The 17,651-nt window shown below is 42.2% G+C and overlaps 1 protein-coding gene and 1 pseudogene across 1 annotated transcript in view; both read right to left on the bottom strand.

Annotated features, from left to right (window-relative positions):
* LOC102380976 overlaps positions 1-17,651 on the bottom strand; it is a 240,135-nt gene that overhangs the window by 72,335 nt on the left and 150,149 nt on the right. Inside the window, 1 exon segment of the mRNA XM_025198932.1 lies at positions 13,343-13,413. Within this exon segment, the coding sequence (XP_025054717.1) occupies positions 13,343-13,413 (71 nt within the window).
* On the bottom strand, positions 4,453-4,647 carry LOC112549574 (annotated as a pseudogene).

Genomic DNA, 17,651 nt, shown 5'->3' with positions numbered 1-17,651 from the left:
ATACCTCATCCAATGCACCAAATGCCCTGATGGAAAATATGTAGGAGAGACCAAACAACAACTGAGCACCAGAATGAACGCACGCCGGAAATCTATCAAAGACAGAAATACCCAATTACTGGTGGGGGCACATTTCTCACAGGAGGGCCACTCTCTCTCCAATCTCTCAGTCCTGATCCTCAAGGGAAACTTACACAACACTTCCCAGAGACGAGCCTATGAGCTCCGTTTCATCAACCTGCTGGATACTAGAGATCATGGACTAAACATAGACATTGGATTTTTGATGCATTATAATCTGCCTGGCAACTGACTCCCCAGCCCAGCCCAGCCCCTGGCTTCTTTACTTTTCATTCCATCCAGGAAGAGCACACACCAACTGCTGCAGCTTCCTGAGCCTGATGAAGGGTTTTTGAACCCGAAAGCTTGCTTAATAACTATTCTCCAACTATTTGGGTTGGTCTAATAAAAGATATCAAATTCACCCAAGGAACCTTGTCTGCCTATGTCCTTAGACCAACACAGCTACAACCTACACCCCTGCTATCTCTAACTACTACATTTATATCATCCACATATAAAGCACATTTTACCTCTCCCCCTCCCAGCACCTTTACTCCACTTATGACCTTGTCTTCTCTTATTCTTTGTGCTATCAGTTTCATGATGTACACAAATAGTAGTAGCAACAGTGGGTACCCTTATCTCACCCCTGTATGGATTTTAAAAGCCCTGCTTAGATGCCTATTAATTGCACTTCACTCTTCACTGCCCTATACAATAACCTTATCCAACACATACATTTCTCTGGGAACCCCATTTTCCTTAGGATCTTGAATATTACATTAGCTTATCTTGAATAATGTAATCATGATCCACTCTGTCATACACTTTTTCTAAATCTAGGTTTGCTATAACTGTGTGTGTTCACTGTTTTCCTGTCTTGGAGGTGAGACGGTGTATCTGATCACTCCGATCACTTTGGAGATACTTCTGCATGGTACTGCACATACTTGATCTTCATGTATTATCTTCTGGAGATTTTTCCTCATCCTCAAAACCAGTATCTTGGCTATTAACTTATAGTCCATATTAAGGACTGTAATTGGCCTCCAGTTTTTCAGGAGTTCCTTCTCCCCTTTCTTAAAAAAGAAGATCACAATGCCTCTTGTAAAATCTTTCCCTGCCTCTCTTGATCTTTCCCTGCTTCTATTTCCTCAAAAGCTTCCATTATATCCCTCCCTACCCATGCCCAAAACTTCTCGTAAAATTCCATAGGCAGTATGTCTGCTCCTGGTGATTTCTCTCTTAAACGTTTTAATGCACTCCTCCACTTCCTATAAGCTTATCTTTTCTTCCATCTTCTTTGCTTCTTCCTCCTCTACTTTTTCTTCAGTCTCTTCCAGCAAACCCTTCATCTTCTTCCTTCTTCTGATACGGCTCTTCATAACATTTCTCATTGCCTCCAACACCTCCTCCTGCTTTTCAACCCAGGTACCTCCTTCTTCCTGCACTGCTTTTGTTCTCCTTTTGCTGTCTTCACTCTAGCCAAAAAGAATCAGGACCACTCTTCATTTTCTCCCACCCAGGGTGCTTGTGCTAAAAACAGTTTCTCTCTCATCTTTCTTTTAAATCAGCTTTCTATCTCTTGTCTTGTTTTTTCTAGTTCTTCTCATACCTGTCTTCTATGGCTTCCTTTAGCAGCTCCTGCATCTTTCTTTGCAGCTCTCTCAGCTCTTTCATTCTTTTCCCCATGGTTCTTCAGCCTTCCTTCTCCCGTCCTCATTTTCACCATCATCCATCATTCTCTGGTACTCATAAAATATTTTTTCAGTGTTCTCCACCCCTCATACTGTCTTGTGTACACTTGACATATCTCCTTCTCTTGTAGTAGTTGCACATTAAACTTCCACACTTCCATTCTTCTTAAGGGGCTCTTACTATGACTCCTGAAGGTCGGCAGCAGTCGAATCTCGAAATCAGATTTGGCTGAATTGGTTTGGGACAGATATTCGAATCACCGAATTGAATCACTGTTCCCCAAATCAGCCGAATCCGAAGCAAATACTATCTGCTTTGCACAGGCCTATAATAATCTGGATGAACTGTCTAAACACTTCAATTATGCAATTGAAGTCCCCCACTATTATCTGCAGTCTCCCTCCAACCACATACTCTGCTAGCTTTCTAAGCAGAGCCTTCCTCCCCTCCCACTCCGATGATGCATATACATTGAGACCTTCTAATTTTGTTCCCACGAATGATAGGATCATTCACTGCAGTCTGCCACTGATTATGTCTCCCACCTGTTTTGCTTTCATCTCTGGACTCTCGAATAGTATTGTCACTCCAGCCGCTTTTCTTTTCATTTTTCTCTGACCACCAGGATGGTTCCCATCTCCATCTTTTTTCAAAGCGCTTATAATCCCTTTCCCCCAGTATCCCAAATTCTTGTAGGCAGATATAATCTGCCCATACTTGCTTTAACATTGGTTTGATTTGTTCCCATCTTTTCCTTGTTAGTCAGTTCCTCACATTAATACCTCCTAAAATCAGTGCTGTTGTGCTTGTTTTGAAAAGTGTACAACCCTTTAAGGTTCACCTTAAAGTGTCCCTTTAAGGTTCACCAGCGCTGCAGCTTGCTATGGCACTGGCGCTACTTCTCCTCCTCCCCTTTCCCCAGTCTCATGCCTGTCACTTTTGCAAGCTTCCCAACAGCTTTTGCATTAAGGAAGGCTTCCACTTTTCTGCCTCCCTGCCACTTCCCACTTCTAGCTCGCCACTCTGGGCCGAAGCCCAGGGGAGTCAAAGGCAGGAACCTGCTCTCTGTCTCAGACTCCAACTCATTCCCCTCTTTTCAGGCTTTTTTTTTTCCTGATTTTCTTCCCCTGTGTCTTCTTCCGTTTCCTTCCCTGGTTCCTGAGTTCTTTTACTTGTTCTGCCTCCATTTCTTCTGCTTGTTTGGTTTCTCCTTTCTCCCCCTCCTCCACCTCTGTGTTTGGGCTATCTGTTGCTCCACCCCTCCCTTCCATCTTCTGCTGTTTCTTCTTGAGGTGCCTCAGTTACAGGTATTACACTCCCCTCTTTCTCCTTTCCTCCCTCTTGTGGGGTCTCCTCCACCATTTCAACTTCCCTCTCGCCCTCCACTTCTTCCCCACTGCCCCTTTCTGATTCACACTGTTCCTCAGGAGATCTGACCTTGCTTGCATAGGCTTTGGGACACTTGCAGAATATGTGTTCCAACTCCCGACTCCCACAGCTAATACATTTTGGGGACTCCTGACACTGCGTTTCTATGCCCCTACACCCCTACCCTTCATGTAGCACACCATGGGGGAGCAGTATGTGGAAAGGTGCCCCTCCTTGCCACATTTGCTGCATTGCTTTGTTTGTCCATGATAAATTATAAGACATCAGTGTGGCCCCAGCTGGATCACAGACAGGAGGTGCTGCACCCCACCTGGGCTCCACTCATTTGCTCTCAACTTGTGTTCTCCATGACCACATCCAAATACCATATTTGTCCCGTACCTTCTTTATACACATTACTCTTTGAACATGCAATTCTATCCACCTTTCTATGTCTTCTGCCTCTATAAGTCCCTACACATTCTTACTATAGTCATTCGTTCCCTTGACATTTCCCCTGCTATAAACTTTATCCCTCTTAATTTCTCCCTCCCTCATTCCTCTGCATGTTTCTTCCAAACATTTTCATACCCTTCACTGGTTCAGTAAGAAAATTTCTAAGTCTTTCCATTTCGGAAAGCAACAGGCTGGTGAGATGTTCTGCCTTCACCTCCAGTATCTCAAACAGTATTTTTTCTATGAACTCATATCTGTTCATCGTCAATTCCATCTGCATCCCATCACCAATTGATATTGCTTTTATTTGCAGTCTCCAATCCTCCCTGACATCTTTCAGTGCATCTTCTGCATCTTCCCACTGTACCACTCCCCACAGACTGACATTCTGTTATGCTTCTGACACTTTCTGTCTCTTGTCTGACATCGTGTTTCTTGCTGTTCCTGCTCTATCTCCCTTTCTCCTCTGCTTCTCTCTTCCCTGTGGCCCTGTTGCCATCAACTTCTTTGCCGCTGCCTCTGTCATCTACTTTTGCTGTTGCTCCCTTCTTTGTTGTCTTTCTTTTCTACTTCTCCACTTCTGTCCACTCTCCATCTGTCTCTAGACTTTTTTTGTCCAAATTTCATTTTATTTTCCATCTTCTGGTTGCTTGCCACTATTGCCGTTGTTTTGACCTTTGAGTTTCTCTCCTCCACTCCTTACACCCTGATGCTCCATTAATCCCTATCTCTGCCCTTAAGGCATTGATCAGGCTTCAGCTTCAGATGCTTCCAAATCATTTGGCAGGCATCCTACATGCAGGACCAAGCCCAGAGACTTGGGGTTTGGATGTCCCCGAGTTTTGCTTGCCCTCAGCTATATGGCCACAGGAGCAAGCTAGGGAGGAGTCTCCCATTTCCATAAAGTGGGCATAAAGCCAAGATCTTCCCACTGGAAGTGAAAGTGGGAGGTTAACTATACATTACCTCTGCAGGTACTATCCCCTGCCTGAAAAGCAGTTATCCCCAGTGACTAGAAAAACCATCGTAGTGATCATGGTATTTCCCCTGCCAAGTAAGTATGGGAACCCATCACAAGAATTGATTAGTACAACCCAGTTTAATAAGACATAGTGGCCATTGAACTCAGTCCCCCTTAGCAACAACTCTTTTCAGGATAGCTAATGGCTCCAAAATTACCCCAGCCAAGACCTTCAGTCTTAGGTACATCCCATCAGGCCCTGCTGACCTGAAAGCAGATATCTAGCTTTTCTAAGGCTGCAAACAGATGTCACCCTTCTACTGCCATAAGATTTTTTATGGTGGCACAAAACCTGAGCAAACTGATGTCCATGCCCCTTGTTGTGCCCCAAATGCCCCAAATTGTGGTTTCAACAATTTGTAGTAATAGTTTGGGTGCCTTTTGTCAGAATACCTCTGTTTGCTTATGGCTCAAGAGTGCAGAGAGCCCAGGGCTGCCTGAACTCTCCAGCTGTCCCAGGCAGGTGCTCTTGGGATTTCAAAGGCCTGATCCTGTGTGACAACATCCCCAGATGCCTGGTTCTGATCTGGGGCCTAAATCTGCAGATACAGAGTGGGGAACCCCACAGGCTTCCCAGCTCTCCAATTGCAGACATACTCCCTGGGAATTCCCCTACAGGCATGGAGAAGGGAAGCCAAGTTACCTGCTCTGCACCCACAGGAGAATTTCTGGGACATGTCTGCAGGCATGAAGTGGCCCAGTCCTACAGTCGGATTCCCTAAGCAAATATCTGCAAACAGGAGAACCCTAGCGGGTTGCCCTGCATATAGACATGGGGCATGACAGTGTGAATCATGCACCAAGAATCCCCTACAGGATTCCTGGTGTGTGCATAACACGTTTATATGCCCTGCTGTCCTGCAGGATCAGGCCCCTGAAGCCCCAGGAGAAGCAGAGAACTGATTCTAAGGGCCAGTGGTCCTATACAATGGCTGTAGTCACCAGTGAAGCAGATCAGCTATGCTTGGATATGTCCCAGCACACCTGATCCCACTCCAAAGACAACATCTGTTTATAGCCTAAGTAATCCCTAACCTAATCTTCCACTACTTTAGGCTGTTTGTCTTCTTCCCTAACCTTGTGGCCAACTATGTTTGTCACCTGGTAGCTGACCCTATTTATGAATTCAAGTAAAAAGTGACTGAATCTCTGTATCCTCTGTAACTAAATTGCCTTTCCAAATTCCATAAGGGACCTAACTTTTCTTTAGTCTTCCTCTTACTTTTGACATACCTGTAGAATCCCTTTTATGGCATGTTATGTCCTTGGCCAGTTGTATCTCAAACTGTGCTTGGCCTTCCTAGTTTTCTCCCTGCATGCCTATATGATATTCATATACTCTCCTCTAGTAATACAACTAAGTTTCTACTTTTTGTAGATTCCTTTTTGAGTTTCAGCTCATTAAAGATATTGCTGTCTAGCCAGGCTGGTCTGGTGCACCTCCTGTTCTTCAGTCACATCAGGATGTTTGCTCCTAAACCCTTAATACGGCTTTCTTAAACTATAGCCAGCTATCCTGGACCCCTTTTCCCCTCAAATTTGTCCCTTAGAGGATCCTGTCCGTAAGTTCCTTAAGTTAGTTGAAATATGTTTTTTTGCAGGCCAGTGTCTGTATTCTACTGCTCTCCTTTCTTCCTCCCCTGTTGCCCACCAATGAATTGAATAAACTGTTAGCAAAGAAAATATGGTATCATAGTGCACAATGTTACATAACCAATCAACACATGACCAAATGTGTAGTTCTTTACAGAAAAGAGCCAGTACAGACCAGCTGCTACTGGTAATAAGTTCATCTCTACTAAGGACTGCATAGGTCATTCCACATTATATAGTGCATACTGGAACGTAGCAAGGATTTAAGTGGTCTGCAGGTTTTGCTTCTGACTGTATGCTTACAGGTGAATTTCATCCTAATGGAGGGAGGGCTTCAAGAGCCCCTTTCTGTTTACTTTTCAGCAAAGTGTGCAGCCAATGTGGCAGAGGAGGCCTGCATCACTGAATGGAGTCTTCTCAGGTGCAGTGCTCCTTTATGACCCTTCTTGTTCAGTGTACTGCAGCAAAGCATTTAATGGATAAGGCAGGGCTCCGCATGTAAAAGGAGACAGCCCTTGCTTGAAACAAAGATGGAGCTTTTAGAAAATCCAAAAAAGAAGCAAACAACCCATGCACATTCAAAGCTCTTCCCAAGTAATTCTATACCTTGTGCAAGCATCTCTTGTGCAGCGAGATATGTTTCACTGACACACGTAGTATTACAGAGTTATTCTGTCACTAAGATATAATGCATTGACTGAGTTTTAGCAACTTCTTAGGAACAAAGGCTTTTGTCAGAATTGGACACAGCCATTTACAGGAAATGTTTTTGAGTAAAATTTGGTATATTTGGTTGTTTTTGGTACACGTGGAAACCAGCCTAAAAGTGTGATAAGAGAACATTCCCCCTTGTTACCTAGAATTAAATCAATTTTATAGTCTATGGAGGAGCTTGCCTCTTACACCAACATCTCATGGAGTACAGGTACTTCAGAAACTGCCAGAATCAGATTTGCCAACCCTTGATGTTCAAAAACAGTAAATCTGGCCTTCTAAAATGAGGAAATTAGTCAAAATATTATGGCTGCTTTTTTTTTAATGAAGATGAAATGATGTCTTTGGTACATTTGGTAACAGCCCCTGCCTCCCATAGCTGCAGTAACCTCTGGGGACTTCTTAGAGCTCCCAAAGCAAGTAAGCATCCCCGATTTCTCCTGTGCTCAGAGGCACAGTCCCTCCCCTCCTCCTCCAATTGCTTCTGCTTTCCTGACTGTCCCAGGAGCAGAGGAAAGGTTCAGAGCTGCTCTTGCCCATTCAGGCTTGGCTGCATGGGGGCTGGGCTTAGCTGGGAATAGCAGCAGCAGCAATAAGGAGGGGTAAGGTTCCCTCGTACTGCCTGGTCCCCCAGGAGCAGGCATGGAAAGCTGCTGCTGCTGCCACTGCCCAGTTCAGGGGGAGGGGGAGGGGATGGGGATGTGCATCTGAGCACAGACGAGAAGCAGGGGTTCTCTTCCACTTTAGGGGCTTTTTTTTGTTAATGTCCCCAGGGTCTCCAGCATCACGGTCCAGCCCAAAAGTGAGGTGCAGACATGCTACTATGCCCGCTCTGGATCCAGCACTGCACACAACCATCAAAGATCTGTAATTCAGACTTAAATTTTAACACATTGAGCTTCACCAGATTCAAACAAGCTATAGCTGAAAAGCTCTGTAACCTATTAGCAATGTCCCAAGGCATCCACTATCCTACTAAGTGCTAATTTTATACTTTTAAAAATGAACCTTGCTTTCTGAAAAGGAGGGATACTAAGTCCAATTCTGATATTTTTTGGAATTTACACAGCAGGGCTTTCCAATCTCTGCACACTGACAGAGTCTCCTCCACACCACTCGTATCTTCTCATATACATGGCAGTGAAGTTCCCCTGAAGTTCCACACCTTTTTTAAAGGGACAGCTCTTATTAACCAAAACAAAACACTCAGTAGCACAAGACGTCTAATACTGCATCTATCCTTACTTCCAAATAAAAATTCTTGCAATATGAAAATATTCTAATAATAATGGCTTCATCCTTAAAAGGGTTAATTGAAAGGGCAAGAGTTAGAAAGAATGGAAAGAGAGAGACCTAGACCATCATACCCATCCAGATATGGTAATATCAAAAACAGCAAAGGTAAGGGAGAAGCCACGAGTCCTTTCTATCATCTCAGATGATGGCAGCAATTAAACTAAGTTAAAAACCTGGTGAGACCAGCTGCTCTGTGCAACAGGCCCACATCTGACACAAGACTGGGAGGCATCATCAATACACAGGAAGATCAGAATCTCACACATGAAAAACTGAATTCAGGAATTATGGATAATAAATACAGGGTGAGAATGTGCAGTACGAAATGGAAGGCTGACAATGAGCTATGAATGTGATCTATGAAAACTGTGACCTTTGGATACATTAGGTATTTTGAATAGAGAAGTGTAATGGCATTCAACAGGGCACTGGTAAGATCTCAGCTTGAATATAGTTTCCAATTCTGGTTATCCACATTTTAAAAAGATGTACTGTAGCAGGTACAAAGGACTATCAGGATGATGAAGGAAATGGAAATTTACTTTATGACTAATCAAAAGAGCTTGGCTTTTCTAGCCTAGCAAAATAAAAGCTGAAGGAGAATCAAATTGCTGTCTATAAATATACCAGCACAGCAAACACTGGAGAGGGAGAAGAAGATGTTTAATCTAAAGGGCCACATTGCACAAGAACAAATGGGTATAAACTGCCTGTAGAGAAAAAAAACAGGCAGGGAATTTGCAGAATGTTTTTCATTACCAGAGGACTGAAGGCCTTGAACAGTCCTCCAACAGGAGTAGAGGTACAACCAGCTCAACTGCTTTTAAGACTCAACTTGTTCAGCTCACAGAAGGGATCATCAGATGTGTTTGCACACAATAGCAGGGGACTGAACTCAGAGACCAGGAGGTCTGTTCTAGTCCTGTGTTGCTTTGTTTCTATCTGTGCACAATGCCAGCAGGGTCTGGGACAGAAGCTCCATAAACTGGCTGGACCTAAATCAGTTCAATCTGATACTACATTCAACCAGGTTTACCTTAAACTAGTTTCAGCCATTTTGAAACTGGTTTATTTGCAGTACACTTCTGTTCTGTTACAGGTTTAATGTTTTGGCCATTTTGAAAGCAATTTATGTGCACTGTTGTATTACGGATTTGTTGTATTACAGAATTGAACCATTTCATCACTTTTGCCAGTTTATGTGCAATTTCTGTCCCTAGCTCTGGAGCCTGACTACGCATGAGCACCATTTAAGGGGGATACTGGCTAACTGTATTTTAAGGGATATCTATTTAATCCAAATACTTCTGTACACCTTGCCCTTTTGCCATACTAGGCATTTCTTGTTTTCCTACTCCCTTTTCCATCTAGGGGCATTCAAGCTTTTGTGACTGCATCATGGTGAACCTCCATGAAGAGTCTAAAGATTTAAATTTCCCAGATTGTCTTTTCTAAGATTCCTTCTTGCTTTTAATTCCTCTTTCTAATGTTTGGCATCACTATTAGGTTTTGGTATGATTCTTTTCCATCCTGACTTAGGAATTATGGATGTTCCTTTTTCAACAGTTCTTCTATAAATTATATAGATCCTATGATGTTCCTTTACATGTTGACCAAAAGATAATGTCTTTATCCATATCCAAAATCCTTGTTTAACTACTGACTTCAAGCAAGGTGCTTAAACTTGCTCTTTTTGTGTTTTTTGGTCATACATTTGATTACTGCTAGTGAGTGGTTTTTTTATTTTTTGTTTTTGGGGGGGAGGTTGGGGGGGGGAGTTCTGGTTGTTTTTTTTTACTGGTCAGTCAGTTAACATGTGCATAATTGCTGAGCCATGCATCCTCAGTGGCTATGCGCAGTTCCTGTAGTCCACCACTGAACTTAGTCAGCAGGCAGTCATCAACAATATGCAACATTGTGGGAGTTTTGCCACAGCTACAGTGTTATTTTTACTGGCGGGCTGCAATGATACAGTAAAGATTTTAATTTAACATGATGTGAGAATTATACATAACAGTCAACATGCAAGAGTGGAGGGTGCATAAACAGTAAAATAAAACAGGCTATCAGCTCATTTATTCTAAAGACTGATTTCACAAAACTGGCACATTCAGGGTTTGCTGCCTGCCCTTAATTTGTGTCTCACTGATTTGGCTTGGATCTAAACACAGAGCTTCACAGTTATTGAACCACTGTCCTAGACCCAGCCAAGGGTTGGAACACAAAGCAGGACTGAAAAAAACAGCAGGCAGACTGCAAAGGAAAAGCAATTGTTCTGCTTAGCAGCAGCACTGTTTCTGCTATGCTTAGCATCAGAACAAGTTAATTTGGGAGCACAATCTTCTTAAAAGGAAATGTTGCTCAGCACAGCATCCTCAGGTTTCATGCAGTGAGCTCCCCTTTTCACCAAGTATAAACTGTGAATGCTGCTTGAAGTTTATTTTTATACTACTGTATTAAAATCTGAGTTCCCAAATCTCTCACTGGCATCTTGCTGAAAACTGACATTATGCTTGACTTTCATCACTAGTTCATAATGGAAATTTCCATCCTGTCTTAATACTGTATTAGCTTAATGAGCAGAGGAAGAACTTTACTGTTTAAAGATGAAATGTTCTATTGAAATATCAAATAGTAAAGCTAAAGCTTTCCTCCCACTGCCCTTAACCTAAAGGTGCTGCTCTCAACTGCCCATTCACAAAAGTAAAAATAGATCATTGCCATTAAAAGAATGTATTGCATTAAAAAAAAAAAACAAACGAACAGAGCCTCAGCTAATGGAAAGTTGTGGAAGCTCAATTTGTGAATTTACAGTGTCTGAGGATCTGGCCAAAATGTTTAAAAAGGATACTGAAATGTGGCAGTAACTGTACAGGAAGACATGCAGAACTCATAGGCTCCAAACCTCAACTGTACTGAGATCACTTTGCAGTGGGTCATACTTCAAAGTAACCCTAAAGTTGGATTAGCTGGTTATGGAAGAAGAACCTCTTCAGTGAAAAGGGCTCTGGCATGGAACTAGTATATAGTCCAAATGCCTCCATTCTCCCTGAAGAAGGGAACTTAGTGGCCTTTTTTCTCAGTTGTTCTCACAGTTCCCTCGGGCAACTGGCAGCCAAAATAAATCCAAGCAATCTTCCGACTGCTTTTAACTTATTCTGAGGGACTAGACCACAGCACACCGGGCCATGACCACAAAGCTAGCCCAAGCCATCTTTTCAGACAATGCTGTGTACTTCTCAGTTGCATGGCCCATCCATTTACTATTCATGGAGAGTTATTCCGGAACTGGATGACTTCAAATTACACTGACTTCAAATATTTTTGAAAACATAAATGCTTGCAACATTTCAGGAAAGAAAATTGAGCAAGGCCTGTTCACTTGCCTGTGCACATAGCAGGAATCCAGGTAAGCAGCTCAAAAGAACATGTGCTCAAGGATTATAGTGCACACCCCCTACACCCACGGACAGCTGCAGAGGACTATTTACAATCTTGCCCTTGGCTTTTAATCAGACCTTATTCACTGAGCTCAGTATGCGCTGAATAAAGGCCTCAGAATTTGGCCCCAGAATAATTTGTGGGGAAAGGGAATATAGTACAATGGGACAAAAGCAACCCTTCAGCATTCCCTGTTCCAAAGGACTACAATGCTCATCAGTTTGCAAGGGCTGGTAATGCCGAGCACATTACGCTGTATACAGAATTCTACCACACTTACCCGTATTGTTCAATGCCTTAGCTCCACAAGCAGTCTCACTTCCTTCAGTGAGACTATGTAAGGAGCAAGATATGACTCAGCATGCAAATGGGCATCAGAATCAGGCTCTGACTGAATAACTACCTACCACAATTGTCTCTCCTTTCTCTTCTACCTTGATATCCTTAAAATGTTATGGCCAAACTTTGGAATAAAAATCCCAGGATACTGGCCCTTAGTGAAAGAGCAACATCCCCTAGCACCAACACTTGGATTCTGTTTCTTTCACATTCTCTTCTTTTGTATGAAGGCAGCTACCTGACTTTGACCCCTGACTGATTGTGAAGCCTGTAAGGGCAGATGGCCAAAGAACTGAACAAACCTAGTTGCTATTTAGTCATTAATACAAATGTAGTATTTTAAAGAAGATATTTTCTTACTCTATATTAACACATTGACTTTCCAAGCCTTCACAGAACATTTGGTCTGAAGTGACTCTGGACTGGAGTCTGGCATGACTTAAGTTAAGCATGGAAAGAAATAGAAGGCTACAGACAATATTCAAGATTAATATTCATGTAATTCATATGATCCCTTTCATTCACAAAGATATTAAGGTGTTCTTTACACTCTATGTCTATGTTCAACAGATGCATCATTAGACAATGTGGAAAAACAAAGGAAATTATAACATTTTAAAGTGAAAATACAGAATGGGAGACAAAACACTATCAGCTTATTTTAGACCTTGCTCTCTGAGCACAGCAGTAAAAGGGTTATCATGCACTGTCATCAAATGCAGTCAGAATAACCCTAAGAGCCATCATGCTCAAATCACAAATGAATTCAAATGGGGGAACCATGCAAAAAAAATGCAGTTGTTAAAGCATAAAACTACTGTATGTCTCCCAATAGCTGGATTCAAGAACCCTGGTTACATACTGACTTTCTTTCAGAGTCAATCAGATAATAAGACCCCTTTAGCAGCACAGAATAGTTAAATTCATCACCATAATTTAATTGTAGAAGGTTATTAAAGAGCACTTCGACTCCCCTCCTGCTTCGGCGCTGCTTTTGTGTATTAAACTCAGACTAATCAAATTGCAGATTCCAAGAGTACTGTATTAGTCATCCCCATCCCTTTTAATTTGTTTAATGGCCTCCTCCTTTTTTTTCCTTTTTTTTTTTGTGTGTGTGTTCTGACTGGCTGTGCAACGCTTAGGCTCACGACATGTAAATAAAGAATGGATAGGGGAACAGTTCGCCGAAAAGAATAAAGCGTGCCTCCATTCTAAAGTTACATTTGATGTCAGAGTAATTCATGGGACGTGTACTGCAAGCAATGGTGCTTATTATTTCTGCTTAACTGTCTACAGACACAGGAGGTGGGGGGAGGAAGAAAGAAAAGAAAAGAAGTCTGAATTTACACTTACCGCTTCAAAAGCCCTTTTGTACTTAGCCAACTTCTCCTGGCTGAAGATGCAGTATTTTGCCAAAAAGTCGACTGTAAGAGAGGACAAAAAAAGGATAAAATAGCTCATAAAAGAACTCTTTTTTCCCCTTTTTCTGCAGCATTTTTATGAAAAAAAATTAATATGGGGACACTATTTTTAAAGGCACAATAATGCTGACCTCCCAGTAACTGCAGAATCATCTTTCTAGTGGAAATTTCCATTTGCTATTTCTTTATTTGTTTTTGTGAAAATGTCTTTTCACCTGGCCCAGGGCACATAGTCAGAGGCAGCTCTGAAGAGGACATATTTAACATGTATAACACATAGGAGCTCCATCCTGGTGAGGCTACAGTCTGGGAGCGTGTTGATACTTTGTTGTTTGTTTTTAACCATCTAAAATTAGTATCCTCATACTTCAGTTACATAAAGCAAAGGTCAGCCAGATACTTTCAAAATCTCAAAGACCCTCCAAACCTGTTGTGTTTTATTTCATTGTCCAGGACAGAAATACAAATGAGACAAGGATATCAAGAAATATTTATGACATAAAACATTGCAATTATTTTGCTATTTTTCATCCAGCTGAAATCAGGTAGGAAATACTGGTCCAAAATTATCTGGGCTTGTGATTTTTTCTTGCTGCGATTCTGTTATTGCCTGTGTCCTGGCCTATGGTTTCAGGACTGAGAGGGGACTGAGTTGTAAGGTTGTATGAAGATGGGCTGGTGCCCTCACACTTAATGGAGCACATTAGGATGAGGACAAAGGAGAGATTTTTTTTGGCATGCTCCAAGCAGAGATCTGAGCTTGGAAGCAGTGGAATCAGTAGGTACCATCCATGGTACAGAATAAGCAGCTACTGCATTCAGACTCTTCAAGCCAGTTATTCTTTCTTTCTTTGAGCTTTTTTCTGAAAGTCTCTAAGTCATTGTTTCCATAATTGCATCATATTTTTCTTCTTCTAACAAAACAGCTAGATATTATTTTCAGTTTAGGGGAAGTGCTGGCAACTCAGGCCCTGCTGGGAAAAAGTGCTGGACCTTAGTTCCTATGATTTCCTGTTCATTCAGAGTGAGAACAAGCAAGCAGGGCTATTTAGTTTGTGAATGAGTCCTGAGAACCCAGGAAGAATTTCTGAAATATTAACATTTTTTTTTAAATTGGAAAGAGCGTGAGCAGTGAAACAACACAGTGCTCTGTCTGTTGCCTAAAACATATCAATCGGCTTTCTTCCAGAAAGAATACATTTGCCTTCAGGATGCATTTTGGAGGTACATTGGAAGAAAGGTTACTATTTATATGCAAGTTTCATTGTTCAGCTGGGTCTACATCCCAAATGGAGTCAAAGGAGTAATAACTCTGTCGCAGTGTCACAGTAGTTCATTCTCCACACACCAAATAAACAATATCTGGGTGAGGAAAATAAAAAGTTCCATAGATTTCTACCACAACACAACAAAGGACATGTTTTTAAGTAGCTAAATGTACTAATTTGACAGTTGCTCCTACATCTGTTATCACTGCATGATGTGTACCTGCATTACAACCAAACTATGTTATCTAGAGACGATGAGAAAATCAGAGCATTTTGACACTGGATTGTGCTTGCTATGTATGTATCTATCCTACACCACATGGCTCTACACCTTAAAAAGATTCCAGTCAGAGAGAAGCCACTTTCCTGGTAAAACATTCAACTTCTATAAAAGAAATGCACCACCACTGATAATTAGCATTTATACATGATCTAACTACCTATATTTTCATGGTGAGGTTTTCAAAAGTGCTAGCTGTTGGTCCATATGAATACTGAAGTAAATCTCAACCGTTTTAGAAAATCCCACCCTCAGTAAATACAATTTATAAGACTATCTGTATTGGCGCCACCTGGTGATTCCCAATTGTATAAAGCTGCTCTTCTTATAAAAGGCAATTTACCAAGTTAACTGCTAAACTAGATGGCTAACTACCTCTGTCTACCTGGTTTACTGCAAATAAAGTCTTGAAAGAATTTCAGAACATCATTAATTCACTTCAAAGTACTTTATTCAAATATTAACTTCATAATTAATCCTTTTCAATTCCCTTCCCAAAGAATAACATCGACTGAAGCGAATTTTAAGAGAACTTATTTAACTGTATTTTAAAGCCAGGGAGATACGTATATCATCTGACCAGACTCCTGCACAGACAGGCCATGGAATTCTACAGTTATACCTCTAATGAGCCCAATAACTTGTGTCTAATATGTATTTTCTAGAAGACCATCAAGTCTTGATTTGAAGGCTCCAATGGTCACTGTTCCAATGGCTAATCATTTTCAGTATTAAAAAAAAGTGCCCTATTTCTAAATCTGAATTTGTCTGGATACAGCTTTCCACCAGTTGGTTCTTGTTATGCTTTCCTTTGTTAGCTTAGTAGCCATCATTTTCTCCCTGAACAGTTACTTGTATATTGTAATCAAGTCAGTTCTCAATTTGTCCATCTTTGATGAACCAGACAAATACAGCTCTTAAGGTCCCTCAAGGGGACCTATTTGCCCACCTCAACTTTGTTTCGTCCACAGGGTGAACCTTCACTTGCCTGGAGGTGGTGATGAGTGGTCCCCTGAGGGTCCAGGTGCCACTGCATTGGTTTGACTTTTGTAGGGCTCCTCCTCCCCTACACCCAACTCCTTTCCACTCAGGTGTTGTAATCACCCTGGTGACATCTCAGCTTGATAACGTGGTCTTTTCTTCTATGCCAGATGTCCGGCGAGAATTGAGACCATGCAGATCCTGCTGCTGCCTTTTATCTTCAAAATCACAACTAAACACATAATGTAACTTAAATGGCTCAGACTGGGCTGCCAAGCAAGGCAATGATACCTCCATGCTAAGCAATCCTTTTCTTGGGCATGGGTTGCTCTGGTGCCTAGTGCACCCCTCATTCCCCCACCATCAGGCCCCTATGCTTCCTGGCAAGTTGCCCTTCTCACACAAGTTCTTCCTGCCCTAGCGCTAGACCAGGTATGGAACCGTCTCATGGCAGCCACCAACACCCCTGAGGAGGGTCACTTTCCTACCAGGCCTCCATCAGGAGGGAGAGAGTCCAGCTGGGTCCCTAATCCTCCAGCAGTGGGGATAGTGTCCGGTGCTTCCCTGGAAATTTTGGCTTCAGGGGGAGCGATCAGACTCCTTCCAGCTGTGAGGTGAGCATCCATTTTTTCCTCAGACTCCTCAGCAGCAGGATGACCATCCAATGCTTCTCTGGGTGTGCTGGTGTTGGGGGAAACTGCCGGATCCTTTCTGGCAGCAGAAAGAGCATCCAGACCTGTTTCCAGTGTACCAGTACACACCCCCAGTGACTCCATCTCCAGGCCTGTTCTTAGCCCATGTTCCCCAGGTCCTGGGCCAATTGACAAGGCTCTTCTGGTTGACACAGCACTGGCTGAGTTAATTGGAGCCCAGCCACCTGAGCCACATAGCCAAGGTGAGTCAGGCAGGGGGCTGTTTTTTTCATAACTTCATAGATGTTTGGGTCAGAAGGGACCTTAGCAGATCATCAAGTCCAACCCCAAATTACAATACATTGGGTCCGACCCTGTTGCAATAAACATCAGAACTGCATGCAGTGTCTGGATCATCACTGCTGTATAGAGAGGTAAAATTAACCACCATGCCCCTAGTTTCTGACTTACCCTAGGTTACACATCCACAGATCACATTAACTTTTAATGTAGCATTACTGAACAACTTCTTAATGAATAGCAATTCCTTGCCTGGAATAGCCATTTTAAAAGAGCCCCAAAGTTTCCAGTGCAAATTTGCTTCACCTTTAGTCACCTACTAGATAAAACTACATTTAAGATTCCATGCTTAGGCCCAGGGGTTATAAAATAGATTCTAAATGGGGATAGGAGACCAAATCTTCAGCTGGTATAAACAAGCTTGACTCCACTGAAGCTGCTCCCATTATACAAGGTAAGGCTCTGGCCTATGAACTTTTAAGCACTTATTCAAATCAGAGGGAACATGAATTAAGTTTATACTTACAGGGAATCAAAAAACATTAAATATGAAAAAAAATCTCATTAGGACAAGACAAAGGTGCTACCTCAGGACATACCAGAAAGAGGCATTGCAGGGTACTTAGTCAATAGCTGTAAGAAAAAATCATACAGATTTAGGGGAAAGTAAACAGAACTACATGATTGGAGGGCATATTACTGACTGTCACAACTGCAGTGCCCTGAAAGCAACACTGAGAAAAAAGATCTCTCAGGATTTACCATCAGTGTTTTCAGGAT

The sequence above is a fragment of the Alligator sinensis genome, unplaced genomic scaffold (assembly GCF_000455745.1).
Source record: "Alligator sinensis unplaced genomic scaffold, ASM45574v1 scaffold74_2, whole genome shotgun sequence".
Lineage (NCBI taxonomy): Eukaryota > Metazoa > Chordata > Crocodylia > Alligatoridae > Alligator > Alligator sinensis.
Note: the sequence above shows the minus strand (reverse complement) of the source record. Positions and strands in the feature narration are given on the sequence as shown.